At 48.5% G+C, this 16,258-nt stretch overlaps 1 protein-coding gene across 6 annotated transcripts; it reads left to right on the forward strand.

Moving 5' to 3' along the window:
* Positions 1 to 1,452: 1,452 nt before the first annotated feature.
* On the forward strand, positions 1,453 to 10,770 carry TM4SF19 (transmembrane 4 L six family member 19). Of its 6 annotated transcripts, none has more exons than XR_014793882.1 (6): positions 1,453 to 1,739; positions 5,589 to 5,900; positions 6,012 to 6,089; positions 9,105 to 9,274; positions 9,599 to 10,174; positions 10,471 to 10,770. XR_014793882.1 is itself a non-coding variant. In XM_084871752.1 (5 exons), the coding sequence occupies exons 2-5, from the start codon at positions 5,655 to 5,657 to the stop codon at positions 9,780 to 9,782; spliced, it is 678 nt and encodes a 225-aa protein (XP_084727878.1). In that variant the 5' UTR covers positions 1,500 to 1,739; positions 5,589 to 5,654; the 3' UTR covers positions 9,783 to 10,763. The 6 variants fall into 6 exon arrangements, 2 of the variants coding, with proteins under 2 accessions (XP_084727878.1, XP_084727879.1); XR_014793883.1 differs by having other exon boundaries at positions 1,460 to 1,739; positions 10,492 to 10,769; XR_014793884.1 differs by having other exon boundaries at positions 1,460 to 1,739; positions 5,668 to 5,900; positions 10,492 to 10,769.
* The last annotated feature ends 5,488 nt before the right edge of the window (positions 10,771 to 16,258 follow it).

Consider the following 16,258-nt stretch of genomic DNA (forward strand, 5'->3'; position numbering starts at 1 on the left):
ATTATGGTGCTCTGACCAGTGTGGCAGGTTCAAAACCCAGTAAAGGCACGTACTTAGGTTGGGCGCAAGAAGCAATGGGTCAGTGTATCTCTCTTACATTGATATTTCTCTCTCTCTTCTTTCCCCTCTCTCAACAAATCAATGAACAGGTAAGGACTAAAATATATATTATGGTGAAGGTTTTCTTATTTCCTATAGATTGCCCTCATAATAAAATTATTTTTTAAATCTTAAAAATAGGGGCAGACAGCATTGTGCTAAGGATTTAAAAATCAAGACACTGTGGAAGGTTTGAGGGGTTGAAGGATTGAGGGGGGAAAGAAAAAAAGTACTCATGGAAACAGACAACAGTGATTTGGGGCAGAGAGCAGGGGGGTGGGGGGGAGGGAGGTTAGGTGGCAGAAGGTATAGGGAGGAAAAATAAAATGAAAGAAAAATAACAGAAGACAAATGTGACTTCCCCAAGACTCCGTCTTCAGCCTTATAGAGAAGACATAGATCCAAGAAGTTATTTCAAAAAATACTATAGCCCTACCTGGTTTGGCTCAGTGGATAGAGCGTCAACCTGCGGACTGAAGGGTCCCAGATTCAATTTCAGTCAAGGGCATGTTCCTTGGTTGCGGGTACATCCCCAGTGGGGAGTGTGCATGAGGCAGCTGATCGATGTTTCTCTCTCACCGATGTTTCTAATTCTCTATCCCTCTCCCTTCTTCTCTGTAAAAAAATCAATAAAATGAAATAAAATGCTATAAACATTGGAAAAAAAAAAATAGGGGCAGAGGTCACAGATCTCCCACCAAGTATGTGTTCAGCAGTCTGGTGTGATGGCGCTACAAAGATGATGGTGACCTGGGACTTGAACAAAAATGTTAGAAGGCACCATGTAAATAAAGGAGCTATTGAACACACCCCGTGAGCTAAGAGCAAAGCAAGGAGGGTGGCAAAGAGAAAATGGTGGCCTTTCTGCTCAGGCCTGCTCTTCCAAAGAGCCCAAATTCCGCACTGAGCGACGCAGATCCGGGCAGCTGGTGTGTGAGGCAGTGTTGCTGCTTGGGAAAGAAGAGAAAGTAAGATATTTCTCTACATGGGTTTGATTACCGAAACTAATAAAGTATTCTTTTTTTTAAATATATTTTTTATTGTTTTTTTACAGAGAGGAAGAGAGAGGGATAGAGAGTCAGAAACATTGATCAGCTGCCTCCTGCACACACCCCACCGGGGACGTGCCCGCAACCAATGTACATTGCCCTTGACCGGAATCGAACCTGGGACCCTCCAGTCCGCAGGCCGACGCTCTGTCCACTGAGCCAAACCGGTTTCGGCTAATAAAGTATTCTTTAAAAAAAAAAAAAAAGAAAAAAAAAAGAAAAGATATTTCTCCCGGTTGCATTCTCTGACTCATTAGGACATTTTAGCTCACGAGGCCATGCCTCCCGTTTCCTTTCCTAGGTCACATGAAAATGAGCAGCGGGTGGGTCATCAGAGAGGGCTCTCCTGGCAGAGGACAGTTCCTTCAAAGGAAGCGCGTGGGCAGTGGTGTGGGGGCACCCCCCCGCACACACACACACACACTGCCTGGGCAACCTCTCCATATATACAGAGCTGCCCTGGCCGCCTCGGGGAGGAAGGGGCCCTGCAGGAGTCCGGCTGGAGCTGGCAGGAGGCAGGCCCGCTCTGAAGACGGAGCCCGGAGCTCCAGGTTCTCTCTCTCCCCTCCTGATTGTTGCCTCGGGATGCAGGTAAGCAGGAATGAAAGGGCCCAGTGAGGTCATGGCCAGGGAACAGTGTGGCCTAGCGGGTCAGGGCGCTCCAAGGAGCCCTGGCTCTGCCACTGAGCAGTTGTGCGACGTCAGGTAATTCCTCTTCTCTCTGCCTCAGTCTCTCTGTCAGCTTCGGGCCTTTACTCGTACTTCCCACACTTTCCCCTTCCCAGCGTGGCCTGTCGAAGCCTGCTGTCAGTCAAGTGTAGCTTGGGCGGCACTTGCCCAGGAGGTTTTGCCTCACGTCTGCAGAGCAGCATCCCTCCAGAGCTCCCATCACACCGTGAGGTGGACACCTCTGCTGGGCACTTGCTAATGGCCTTGTCAGTGTCCCCACTGGACCTGAAGTTCCTCAAGAGAACAGACTGTATCGGAATCACCCTTGTACCCCTGGCACAGTGCCTCGCAGAAAGTGGTCCCCTGAATATTTGACTGATCATGAAGGAATGAAAGAGAAGCCTGGCAGATGAAGGAGGCAGACAGACACACAGAGAACTGGCAGTCCCTTCCTCCAAAGGACTTAGTTGATCACTTATATTGTTGCCCAGACATCCAGCCCGGGATCCGTTCACCCAGCCGGGGTCTCCGGTGGGAACACAGCCTCCCCTAAAGCCCGATTTTAAGGTTTTACCTAAGGATCCTGCTCGTCCCTTCAAATAGCAAATGAGCCAACCTCTTGGCTAATTTCCTGGCTCGCATTTTTAGAAGCATTTCTCAGAATGTTGTGGTTTCTAGGAAAACAAGAGAGAAAGTGAAATTCCATCGAAGGCCTGGCCCTCCTGGACGGAGCATCGTAGTAAATCCTGTAGGCGTAAGGTCAGCCAGGATCCTCTGATTTCCACTCCTCCAGAGGCCAGCCTCAGCGTCGTAGTTTTCCCTCTGCGTGTCCAGATTCTTTAGTTTCCCTTCTAAAACTTCCCCGACAGGAAAATTTTACGTTGCAGGGATGGCCAGGGGGCGGTTATGTTGGCGATCTGGTCTAGGCAGGCCTTCCTCAGAGGTGGAAGGACTCGAAGGCGGCTGAAGGCATTCCCCAAGAAAAGCTTCCCCCAGCTGGTCTGGAGAGCATGCCTGAAAGTCCAACCACACGCCATCCTCACTGGGGCCCTTGACAAAACGCCATCTGGGTGGGGTGTGGGAGAAAGCTGTTACTTGCTAACACCCCCCTCCCCCCGGATTGAGGAATTCACTCGAACAGACACACACTGAGAGCCCGGCCCTCGGTGACAAGACAGCCTGGGGAGGGATGTTGTCCAGACACACACTTGCATCCCAAACTGTGTGTGTGTGTGTGTGCAGAGGGGGGCTGTTATCCTATAGGGGCCCGGCCCTCTGACAGCAGGGCAGGCTCTTCACCCCGGGCCTGAGGAGGAACAGCTGGCACTGGGGGGGCCCAAGTCAGGAAAAGCGGCCTCCTGTGATGGGTCCGCTCGGGGAGAGGGGAGGAGACAGAACACATCATCTCTCCTGGTCCCTGGTCTGCACCCTTCCCATCAGGCTCCTTGTATCCCTGGGGTTACTGTTCCTTCATAGCCTATCCCAAACGCCCCCAGCACAAGCCCCTCTCCGCTGAAATCGGAACTCTCATAAGAGACAAATCATTCCATTCACTGTGAGAAACAAGGCGCAGAGAGCGAAGACCCCGTGGAGAGGACACTTGGTGAAGGCAACTCATCACACTGAAACGCAAATGCCACCGAAGCAGGAACTTCCCGTTGGCAGGAGCCCAGAGAGGAGCTTGGGCTCGAGATTAGGGGAAGCAAAGGGCACCAAGGGCTGCGGGCTGGGGAGCAGGGAGAAGGCAGGGGCATCCCCCAATCAAGAGCCCTATCAGTGCTCTGTCTGGCGTCTGTCTCTCCACCATAAACGTCAGTTTAGGGTAGTCATTCCTAGGAAGGGATCCAGGGAGATGGTAGGATCAGAGAGGGCACATGTGGGGCTTCATAATAATTAGCAGTAATGACCTATTTGTAAACTGTTGTATTTACATGAGTGTTGTTTAATTATCCCGTATAACTTACAAATACAAATATATCATACTAGTGGCCCGATGCACAAAATTCGTGTATGGGAGGGGGGATTTCCCTCAGCCCAGTCTACACCCTCTCTAATTAGGGACCCCTTGGGGGACATCCCTCTCACAATCTGGGACCACTGGCTCCTAACAGCACACCTGCCTACCTGCCTGATCGCCCCTAACTGCCTTCCCCTGCTGGCCTGATCTCACCCCCAGCTGCCCTCCCCTGCCAGTCTGGTTGCCCACAACTGCTCTCCCCTGCCTGCTTGATCACCCCCAACTGCCCTCCCCTGCTGGCCTGATCTCGTCACCCCCAACTACCCTCTCTGCCTCAGTCTCCACCACCATGGCTTTGTCCGGAAGGAAGTCAGATGTGCGGAAGATGGCCAGTCAACCCGGTCTAATTAACATATTACCCTTTTATTAATATAGATTATTAGTATAGATAGATTATATAGGACAGGATTGCTTAAATGGGGGGGTGGGGGGTGGGATAGCCTTTTAAGCAGGAGGAGATGCATCTCCCTATATCTGGGCTGATAGCCAGCCATATGCATTACATTGCCAAACCGGTCATTAAAAATTGAACCACTTTTTTACACCTTATGCCAAACAGCTGTTTCCCTTAAAACCCCTCCTCAGCCCCCACCTTAGGTTCTGCCTTTGCAGTTCACCCAGATTAGGTTCTGATTGGTTGGTTTCAATGCCAGTCAGGATCTTCGAGCCTATTTCTGGGCCTGATCAGAGAGGTAGGGCTGATCAGCAGCCCCCATGGAGGCCCAGAGAGAAAGAGAGGCGTGGCTGCTGGTGAGACCCAGAGAGAAAGAGAGAGGCAAGGGCTGATCAACAGGGGCTGCCACAGAGGCTATGGATCAGACCGTGTTTCTCTCCCCAGGCCTGATCTGCAGCCCCTCAGCAGTCAGTGCTGCGTCACCATGGCAACCCAGCACTGACTGCAGGACTGACTTCTGGTTAGTTGAGCCTTTGGTCATTTTGGATGTTATAGACCCTGGGTTTTTATTTGTTAGGATACATTGTGTTTAATTCTTTATTTTATTATATGTGTATGTATAGGTATATGTATGTGAACTATTTTATTATATATGTATGAACTATCTTATTATATAATATATGAACTATTTTATTATATGTGTATGTATATGTGTGTGTGTGTGTGTGAGAGAGAGAATGATTCATACATTTAAAAAATATTATGTGCAAAACTCCTTAGAGAGGAGTGTCAAGACCCTTAAGGTGAGACAGACATGTAACTGAATATAAAGTGGCAACAGGTCACTTCTTGAGAAATTCATGATATTGACTTTTTTTCAGATCCATATTGATGTGAGTTTACCCTAATATTACTAGTCCTAGTCTATTTCATATATATATATATATATATATATATATATATATATACACACACAAGAAGTTCACATATCAGTGGAAATATAAAAGATTGTAATGGCTATAAGGTATGGAGGAGATATTTTATAACCTACATAGACATAACATTTTAATTTTTAATCAGTTTCATTGATATATAATTAAAATATAATAAAATTCATTAATTTTCAGAGTAGTTAGATGAGTTTTGTCTATACATATAGATGTGTATTTACTAGCAGAATCTAGATTTAGAACATTTTGATCCCCTCGGAAAGTTTACTATGTTCCTTATATTAATTCCCTCTTCCTTTCCCAGAACTTGGCAACCATGGATCTGCTTTCTGTCACTAGTTTTACTTTTTCTAGAATTTCATATACACAGAATCATACAGTGAGTAGTCTTTGTCTCTGGCTTCTTTCAGGAGCACGTGTGTATGAGCCTGTCTGACTCTGGGAGGTGACAGAATCTGTGTCTGTTTCCCCACCCCATGCTCCCAGTAGCAGAGCTACCGCCCTGCTTCCATCGTCCCTGGGCCCTGTCCGCTCCCTGCACGATGGCCTGCTCACGGACCTGCTCCCGCATCCTGGGGCTCAGCCTCGGGACCACAGCCCTGTTTGCTGCTGCGGCCAACATGGTGCTCCTCTTTCCTGACTGGGATGCGACCTACCTGAGGAGGGGCCTCATTGGCAAGCACGCCATGCTGGGCGCTGGGCTCTGGGGAGGAGGCCTCCTGGTAAGTGTCCTGGGTTCTCTTGGTGGCCAGCCACGCCAGTTCAACGGCCACAGGTGGCGGCAAGAGTGTAAATCACCCAGTCTCGCCCTAACGCTCTTTCTCCTCTCCCAGGTTCTCATGGCAGCCGCCCTCATCTCTCTGATGGGCTGGAGACGTGGCTGCTTCAGTAAGAGTGGGCCCTGCCGAAGCGTAAGCACAGACTTCACTCTTCTCATACCCAGAATGCCCCCACATCCCATGACTTCAGGGGCCGCGTGGCAGAAAGGCAGTTTTGGTCTTGGGGTTTGAAGTCAGGTCCTGATCCTGCCCCTTGATCACCCTAAGCTCTTGGGCAAGTTGGTTAACTTCTCTGAGCCTCGGGTCCTCATCTGTAAAACGGGAGTTAGCAGAATCAAGTCAATGACCCTGTTATTTAATGAGCCATGAATGTTGCGATGAACCACAAATGTCTATCCAAATGCGAGAACTGTCATTATTAATTTTTCAGCTTATTGAACAATATGAACATGAGTTATGTACATTGCAATCATGTTGTTTTGTTTTATAATTTTAATAGGTTTTTATTGATTTCAGAATGGAAGGGAGAGGCAGAGGGATAGAAACATCAACGATGAGAGAGAATGGTTGATTGGCTGCCTCTTATACGCCCACACTGGGGATCGAGCCCGCAACCCGGGCATGTGCCCTTGACTGGAAATGAACCAGGGACCCTTCAGTCTGTAGGCCGACACTCTATCCACTGAGCCAAGCCAGCTAGGGTGTAATCATGTGTTTTTGAAAGAAAATTTCTTGCCAATTTGTTTAATTTTTCTGTGAGCTGGAAGGTTCTCCAGAGATCATCTAAGGACTAGATTCTAGTCTAACCTCTCTATTTTACAGATAATGAAACTGAGGCCCAAATATATTTGCACTTTATTAATTACAATAGCATCTATATTTATTTTAAAACTCTCAGTTTTCTTGCACAGTATGTTGCTTATTCACTCTCAGATACCTGAATTGGTGGCCTCCTTACAGTAACTCCACAGCCTGCTTTGGTATCTGCCACCCATATGTTGGGAACCCCCTGATTCAGAATTACATGGTAAAGAATTAAATATAAACACCCACTCGTTTCATTCACTATCTGTTCTCAGCCACGTCAGGTTTCCCCTGAGAGAATGGTTCTCAGGTTGAGCGTACACCCAGAATCCTAGCAAGCTCTGTTAAAACACGGGTTGCTGGGTCCCACCCCCAGAGTTTCTGATTCAGTAGGTCGTTGGGGTGGAGAGGGAAAATGTGCATTGCTAACAAATTTCCAGGTGAGGTGATTGATGCTGCTGGGACAGGGACCACATTTGGAGAATTATTGTCCTAGAGTAATTAATCTTGGATCTTTTAACTTAAAGAGTCAAAGCTGACTACGCGCCTGGCCCCGCCTGGGTAGCTCAGTTGGTTAGAGCATCGTCCTGACACACCAAGGCTGTGGGGTTTGATCTCAGGTCAGGGTGCATAACAGAATCAACCAGTTAGTGCATAAATAAGTGGAACAATAAAAATCTCTCTCTTCCTCTCTCCCTCTCCATCCCCCTCCCTCCCTCCCTCCTTCCCAACCTCCCTCTCTCTCCCCTTTCCCCCCATCTTCACTCCTTTACACTCTCTAATATTGATAAAAACTAAAAACAAACAAAACCTTTCTCTGTGCCCTCCCAAGCTTCAAACCAGCTTGACCTCAGTGGGGAAATCACTCTGATTCTGTATAAAAACTATTTATATGTGTGTTTTGTAATTTTAAAATATGTGTTCTTTGGAAAGGAGACTAAAATATTTAGTATCCTGGGAAAGAAGACAATCTGGGAGCAAGCTAAAATCCTGCCGAGAAAATAAACTCACCGTGACCTTTCAGGAGAGAGAGAAAAGTGCAGCGACGGACTGGTGTCATTTCAGAGCTGACTGCTTCTTCTGTCTTGGTTTCTCTTCTCTGTCCCTGTCTCCCTCCTTCCCTGCTTCCCCTCTCCCTTCCTTTCATGCTGGATTTGAAAAAGAGTGGAGTCAGGGACAGGATGGGAGAAAATACAGCTTTGCCTTAAAAGAGTCCGAAGAGGGCAAACGACACTCTGACCCTTTAACTCAGAGGCTGAATGACTGAAGGCTGAGCTTGAAAGTTTTTTGTGTGAAACACTGAAAGATGTGAAAGAGAAACACTGATCAGTTGCCTCCTATACATGCTCAACCGGGGATCAAACCCGCAGCCTAGGTATGTGCCCTGACAGGGAACTGAACCCACAATCGGTGTACTAGATGATGCTCCAACCAATGGAACCACGCCAGTCAGGGCTGAGCTTAAAAGTGTTTGAAGCCAACCTGTTGGGAAGTTCCCGAGAGCCTGCTGACACCGGGTGATCCAGGTTCAAGGGCCAGTGTTTCCCCTTCTCAGTTCTTCCTCTTCCACCCCTTCCTAGCTCTGCCCTGTGACCCCTCCTCAGCCACCCTCCCTTGGCCAAGTTTTCAAGGAGGTGCCATGGGTAGGCGTAGCCCCATGTGCTATCACAGAGAAAGCCTGAGCACCTGAGACCTTTCCAGGTGGCCCCACACGTCACCTCGGCACGACCCCATCTCACACTCACTGGTTCTTTTTCTTTTTTTGTTAATCCTCACTGGAGGCATTTTCTCCATTAATTTGAGAGAGAGTGGAAAGGGACAGGAGAGGGGGAGAGAGGAGAAAGAGAGAAAGAGAAAGAGAGAGAGAGAGAGAGAGAGAGAGAGAGAGAGAGAGAGAGAGAGAGAGAGAGAGAGATGTGAGAGAGCCACATCAATTGGTTGCCTCCAGCACATGCTCCTTCAACCAGGGCGGGGAATGGGGAACCTGTATCCCAAGTACATACCCTTTTAAAAAAATATATATATTTTATTGATTTTTTTTTACAGAGAGGAAGAGGGATAGAGAGTTAGAAACATCCATGAGAGAGAGAGTCATCAATCAGCTGCCTCCTGCACATCCCCTACTGGGGATGTGCCCGCAACCAAGGTACATGCCCTTGACCAGAATCAAATCTGGGACCTTTCAGTCCACAGGCCGACGCTCTATCCATTGAGCCAAACCGGTTTTGGCTCAAGTACACACCCTTGATTGGAATTTACCCCGCTACCCTCCGAGTGGCAGCTGATGCTGTAACCACGGATCCATGTCAGCGAGGGCTCACTATTTTTTCTTTCCCTCTGAAGATGCTCGCTGCTCTATTATCAAGTGGCCTGGCTTTGCTGGGAGCCTTGATTTGCTTTATTACTTCCGGAGTATCCCTGAAAGATGGCCCATTTTGCATGTTCGATGTCTCATCCTTCAACCAGACGCAAGCTTGGAAATATGGTTACCCATTCAAAGGCCTACACAACAGGTAAGTGTGTGGAGGCTTGAATGGAGTTTCGGCCTTTTCAGAGAAAGAGATATAGAGATGGGGAGGAGTGAGGGAAGGAGAGTGTGAGAGAGAAAGAGAGAAAAAGAGAGAAACCACAAACTCCTTTGGTTTCTCTTTGGGTGATGCATTCTAGCACCTCATTCCTCTGATGCTCAAACATTGCAAGTGCAGCACCAATAGTCACCCTCAAGAATGAGTCTAGGCTTGTGGCCTGAGCTGGGGAGGCCCTGCTGTCTGTTGAGGTTGCTTATTTGACATCTCTTACTTGTTCCTCAACTCCTGTCCCTCTGTTTCTGGGAACAGGAATTATTTATACGACCATTCCCTCTGGAACTCCGTCTGCCTGGAGCCTTCGAAAGCTGTCGTTTGGCACGTGTCCTTCTTCTCCGCTCTTCTGTGCACCAGCATCCTCCAGATCCTCCTGGTGGCCATTCATTTCTTCAACGCCTTCCTGGGCCTTTTCTGCAGCCTCTGTGAGAAGCCATAGCCATGCCATTTCACCGGCACGGCTCTCGTCAGAAGCTGCCTTGAAGCCTTTCTGCAACTTGGACTGATGGGTATGAATCACAAACAGACTTCCTTTTAGGTGTTCCTGTGGTCATTATAGCAACAATAATTCCTTGCATGTGTGTTGCATGATATTATGCATTTTAAACCACATTGTAAACTGCATGATATATTAGTATATTGTGTAAGAACTTAGTCCATAAAATGTCCTCCAGCCATGATCTCATTTCAGCTTCTTTTTAAAAAAAATATTTTATTGATTTTTCACAGAGAGAAAGAGAGAGGGATAGAGAGTTAGAAACATCGATGAGAGAGAATCATCAATCAGCTGCCTCTTGCACACCCCCTACTGGGGATGTGCCCGCAACCAAGGTACATGCCCTTGACCGGAATCGAACCTGGGACCTTTCAGTCCGCAGGCCGATGCTCTATCCACTGAGCCAAACCAGTTTTGGCTCATTTCAGCTTCTTAGCAACCCCATGAAAGTTGCCACATGTGACAGATAGAGAAGTTAGGGCTCCTGGAGGATCATGGGCTTGCTGCCCCAAAGCACTCAGTTAGGCTCAGGTATAGTCAGTACTCGAGCCCCTATCTTCCAAATTCAAGTTCATCAGTAGTTATGGACTAAACTGTATGCGCCCCGTCCCCTTAACCCCCAAACCCACAGGTTGAAGCCCTAACCCCCAAGGTGACTTTATTTGGAGATAGGACCTTTATGGAGCTAATTGAGGTTAAACAAGGTCATAAGGGAAGGACTCTAGTCCAGGAGGACTGGCATCCTTGTGAGAAGAGGATGAGATGGCAGATCCCTCTCCATATGAGCACGGAGGAAAAGGACGCGAGAGGACCTAGCTAGAAGGTTGCCATCTGCAAGCCAAGGAGAGAGGCCTCAGTAGGCACCAACCTTGTTAGCGCCTTGATCTCGGACTCCCAGCCTCCGAGAAATAAATTTCTGTTGTGAAAGCCGCCCGGTCTGTGGTGTTTTGTTACAGCGCCCTGAGCTGATGAATCCACCGGGGTTCTTTTCGGTAGTGTCAGAGCAGTTCACTAAGTGGTATACACGGAGTGTACACGGTGTGCCTGCCATTCCCCGCTGTGCATGCTGCAGATCCAAAGATGACAGACATGGTCCTTGACCTTGGACCCTTCCCTGTCCTTGAAGAGCTCACGGTCAGGTTAGGGAAACAAATACATATACCAATAATTTATTTATTTATTTTTTATTTTTTAAAAATATATTTTATTGATTTTTAACAGAGAGAAAGGGAGAGAGATAGAGAGCTAGAAATGTCGATGAGAGAGAAACATCGACCAGCTGCCTCTTGCACACCCCCTACTGGGGATGTGCCTGCAACCAATGTACATGCCCTTGATGGGAATCGAACCCAGGACCCTTCAGTCTGCAGGCTGACGCTCTATCCACTGAGCCAAACCGGTTTCGGCTGTACCAATAATTTAAATGTTATATGGTAAGGGCCATATTAGAGGTCAACAGGTTAGAGGGAACCAGGAGAGCTCGGAGGAACAGTGAGCCACCAAGGTGAGGATCTGTGAGAGATCAAGGAAGGCTTCAGTTGTGTCTGAACTGACTCTTCAAGCTGCCCCGAAAGGAGGGGAGGGTTTTCCCAGTAGAGGAAGAGGCACACTCAGAAGCATGGAGGGCAGACAAGGGATGGGCTGTGTGGAGAACTGGGATGCCACAGCTGCTTCTGTTGTGGAAAGTGGGGAGCAGAGGACCCCCATCTCTCTCCCGTTAGGGCCTTCGGTCGGGGGTGGTGCTGGATGTGGGTAGTCAGGAGTGGATGAAGGAGATCCTGGTGGGAAGGTTTGACAGGCCGGAAAGAGAATGAAACAAGCAGGAGCGGCCTCTCTGGAGCTGCTGGCTCCACATATCTGCACAGGGCGGGGAAGGCGGACAGATGGAACTATTGGGACAGAAAGAGGCGCAGCCTCTTGAGTAGGCAGGGTGTTCTGAGGTCCAGACACCACATCATCTATCCACATACAGTGCCCAAGAAGCACCGCCTGTGTCTGCCCCCATTTCCCTGTTGGTTTGGTGTCAGGGTCATAACTAGGATGTGTCTGATTCACAGGAGCTTCTCCTGCAGTCCTCCACATAATTAATGGAGAATTTATTTATTTTAAAATATATTTTATTGATTTTTTACAGAGAGGAAGGGAGAGGAGAGAGATAGAGAGCTAGAAACATCGATGAAAGAGAGACATCGACCAGCTGCCTCCTGCACACCCCACACCAGGGATGTGCCCGCAACCAATGTACATGCTCTTGACCGGAATCGAACCTGGGACCTTCCAGTCCGCAGACCGATGCTCTATCCACTGAGCCAAACCGGTTTTGGCAATTAATGGAGAATTTAAATATAATTTATGTCTAGTTTTGGACAGGTTAGGCACACATACACACATACATGCACACTCACACACATACATGCCAGGTTCATAATCCCCATCCTGGCTCAACTCTACTGTGATGGCTCAGCAGGACACCGAGGTGAGAGAGATCAGTCTTTGGCGCCAAGATAATTCACAGTGGAGAGCTGGCTCTTGCCTGAGCCTCCTCCATCCTGCCAGCAGCCTCAGATGGATGTTCGTTAGACCTTGAAAGGACTTCAGACGACAATGTCTCCAATCTCTGTCTCAGCTGGGCCAAGCATTCTCTCCTTCAGATACTGCACATTCTGGGTGGATGTTCCCCTCGCCGGCTGCTGGCACTCAGATCTCAAAGTGCATAAGGTCTAAAACAGAAGTTTGGGCGCAAAGCTGACAACTCTTCCTCCAATCCCACCAGGTGAGGGGTGCAGTATCCTTGAATCTAGAGATGAGCTAGAATGGCTCACTTACCTTCTCCCTTCACAATTCACAATAAATTGAATTGTGAAGGGCTGTAGGGAGAGGGAGAAGGGCCTTGGAGAGGCAAGAGGGAAAGGAGAAGAGAGGAGAGGAGAGGCGAAGAGAGAAGAGGAGAATAGAGAAGAGGAGAAGAGAGGAGAAGAGAGGAGAGAAGAGGAGAGGAGAGGAGAGGGAATTCTGCATTCATTCTTCCATGGGCCCATGGCCTTCCACACAAGGCTATTGGCTGCCCTCTTTGAGATTCCAGAGGCCACCAGCATCCCCTTCCTTCTACCCACATCCCAGGACCATCTCACACTCTGAGCGGGCTTTCGCCTTGTTTCTCCCCACGCAACATCTACATCTGGCTCTTGCCTTGGCTTCCAGCCAGGTTTCAGGCAGAGAGGCTGATGCTTACCCGTTTATCTGGACATAAATAAACATTTTATTAACAAGAAAATTGTCTGTCCCTTACCTTGTATGTGCCTTTTTAAATGTCGTTCTGGAATGAAGATGCTTGTTTGTATTCCTGCTCAGAGAAGAGTCGGCCCAATTTTTAAAACAAGCCACCCCTCTGGTTTCTGTTATAGCAAGACCCCCCCCCCCCCCCCATTTAGAAAGAATTAAGTTTATTTTCTGTTCCCCAGCAAAATCTGTTCACTCCTTAGGACAAGGCCTGGGTCTTATTCATTTTTGTATCTCCAGCACCTAACACAGATGGAATAATAAAATGTGTATTGAATTGAATTTTGTACCGGATCTCCTGCGTTTTTAGTTGAACTGTAATGGATAGGGTGAGAGAAACACAGCTGAAGAAGTCACTAAAGGTGAGGAAAGTCTGCATCTTAGGGGTATGATTTCTTGAGGCTGGTGAGACCACAAGGCAAAAATGCACTACCTGCCCCTAGGAGACATTGGGCTTCTGTGCCAGGCGGGGACCAGGCTGACCTGGGAATGGATGACCCCGGTTAGAGATGGGACTGGTGTACTGAACCAGGAGGCAGCGAAGAGGGTGACTGAGGCAGCATGGAGCTGGTGCGAGGTGCACACCAGGTCCCGTGGCCCCTGCGCAGACTCCCCTCTGCTGGCCTGTGCCAGGAGGCAGCTCAGCAACCCAGCCAGGTCATGAAGGGACTTATCTGCAAGCAAGGAAGCCATAGGGAGCCATCAGAAGATTTCAAGCATAAAAGTGGCAAAAGAAAGTCATTCTGGGGACAATGTGAAAGGTGGGCTGGGAAGGTGAGGGTGAGGTGGGTTTACTGGAGTCTGGGAGATAAATGGAGGCAATACTGTCAATTTCTTGAAAGAAAGAAAGAAAGAGAGAGAGAGAGAGAGAGAGAGAGAGAGAGAGAGAGAGAGAGGAAGAAAGAAAGAAAGAAAGAGGAGGGAAGGAAGGAAGGAAGGAAGGAAGGAAGGAAGGAAGAAAACACTTTGTACAACAAAACCTGGAATAGTAAAATGAGTTGTTTTTTAGTGGATCTTGGCTTCCAATATATACTTTTATAGAAACTAAACCCCTTTCGTCTTATAGTAGCAAGTTTTATAATTTGTTGGTCCAATCAATAGGTTAAATATTACCCAGGGAAGCCTGGATGAATACTGGGGGGATTTCTTCGTTTTTGAAGCTGGCAGAGGCCAGGATACCACAGCCTTGTAGAATAGGACCAGAGACTGAGACTGGTGCTTATTAGTAGGAAATGCATCCCAAGAGTGCTCCTTCTGACTGCTGGGCTGGAGCCGGGGTGTGGGCGGGCAGAGGAAACTGCAGGTTGGGAGTTATGGATTATAGCAGGGCACGGAAAACTGCTGCTTAAAGGGCCAGATAACATTTTAGACTCAGAGCCATAAGGCCTCTTGCAACTGCTCAATTCTGCCAAATAGAGCAAAGGCAGCAAAGATTATCTATATATATAAAAGGCTAAGTGACTGTCTGACCGGCCAGTAGCTATGACACACACTGACCACCAGGGGGCAGATGTTCTGTGCAGGAGCTGCTGAGCTGCGATCACTTGGCAGCAGCAGTTCTCTGGTGACTCACCCTAAACCAGAGAGGAGGGAGTTCGATTCCTCTTGCACTCTGGGATCTCTAGGGGGATGTCGGAGAGTCAGTTTTGGCCTGATCCCACAGGCCAGGCCGAGGGACCCCATCTGCTGCAGGAGCCCCACTCACTTCACAGATGCCCTTTGAGTGGTGGTGCCGGCCACATGTGGAGGGAGCGCGGGAGGTTGGCTCCAGGGCTTGTCCAACCCCAGCCCCACCCCACTGGCCAGCACCTGGGACCACCTACATTAGTCCCTGCACCTGAGGGTGTAATTCACTTCCTTCCAATGTGCATGAATCCGTGCACTGGGACACTAGTGTGACAATAAAACTGTACTTCTAGATACTGAAATTTTAATTTCCACCCGTCATAATCTACTCTTTTGGTTTAAAAAAATCATTAAAAAATATAAAATCTGTTCACACATTCAAAATAGGTTGAGGTCTGGATTTGACTTGCAGGTCATGATTTGAAGGCTTGAGAGTCAGTGTGTGTTTGTGTGTGTGTGTGTGTGTGTGTGTGTGTGGTGTGTGGTGTGTGGGGAGGGGGGTCTAATGCTCATTAGCTGTGTATCTTTGGACCTCTGTGGGTCTCAGGTTACATGTCAATTTATTTTTAAATTATTTTTATTGATTTCAGAGAAGAAGGGAGAGGGAGAGAGATCAAAACATCACTGATGAGAGAGAATCATTGATCGTCTTCCTCCTGCACCGTCGTCCCTACTGGGGACCAAGGCTGCAACCCCGGTTGTGCCTGAAAGGTTCAGAGTCGGCTGGGGTTGTCCACCTATGATATGAGGCCATAATGTATCAAAAGAGACTTTATTCTTGATCACCTGGGTGCAGGTGGGCTGAGACCGAGAAAGGCATCAGTGAAGAGAGCAGGGAAAGAGGTTTTTGTTCATTTTTGCAGGCTGTAAGCTGCTCTGCTGACCTAAGGGTCCGGCCCGTCCTTGGTTCCTCCCATGCCAGGTGTCTCCTGGTTTATCTGAGCTGTGCTGTGCTCAAGGCTGCAAGCTTTCTGCAAGATCTCTGCTAAGCACAACACGTTTGTCTCTGCCCCAGTTTTATTCTCTTTCACCCTTTCAGTGCCCTGCCTGGGAGCTCCACGGAGACCTCCGGGCTCTTTAGATCGAGGCTCAAACCACTGAGCAACACGGGCAGCAACATGGGATTTGACCCGCAGGTCATGATTTAAAGGCTTTAGAGTGGGGGGGGGGGCGGGGGGGTCTAATGCTCACTAGCTGTGTATCTTTGGACCTCTGTGGGTCTCAGGTTTCATGTCAATTTATTTTAAAGATATTTTTATTGATTTCAGAGAAGGGAGAGGGAGAGAGATACGGTAGAAACATCACTGATGAGAGAGAATCATTGACCAGCTGCCTCCTGCACGTGTCAATTTCTTAAGACGGTGAGGCGGTTCATAAGAGCTAAGGCGCCACAAAACATCCTGCAAACCAAGGCAGAACATCAATCTGGGCCGAAATTGCAGTCCCGCGGCGAGCCGCTTGGCGGAGTGTGCGCGCGCAGCCTCCGCACGCCGCCGCCGGGGGCGGGCCTGTTG

This window comes from Pipistrellus hanaki (genome assembly GCF_964339955.1).
Source record: "Pipistrellus hanaki genome assembly, chromosome: 2".
Lineage (NCBI taxonomy): Eukaryota > Metazoa > Chordata > Mammalia > Chiroptera > Vespertilionidae > Pipistrellus > Pipistrellus hanaki.

Excerpts from the sequence above, each read along its gene's own strand:
- TM4SF19 (XM_084871752.1), top strand. The coding sequence starts at position 5,655 with ATGCTCCCAGTAGCAGAGCTACCGCCCTGCTTCCATCGTCCCTGGGCC. Across the intron at positions 5,901-6,011 it reads TCTGGGGAGGAGGCCTCCTG|GTTCTCATGGCAGCCGCCCT; the intron begins GTAAGTGTCCTG and ends CTCCTCTCCCAG. Across the intron at positions 9,275-9,598 it reads TTCAAAGGCCTACACAACAG|GAATTATTTATACGACCATT; the intron begins GTAAGTGTGTGG and ends TTCTGGGAACAG.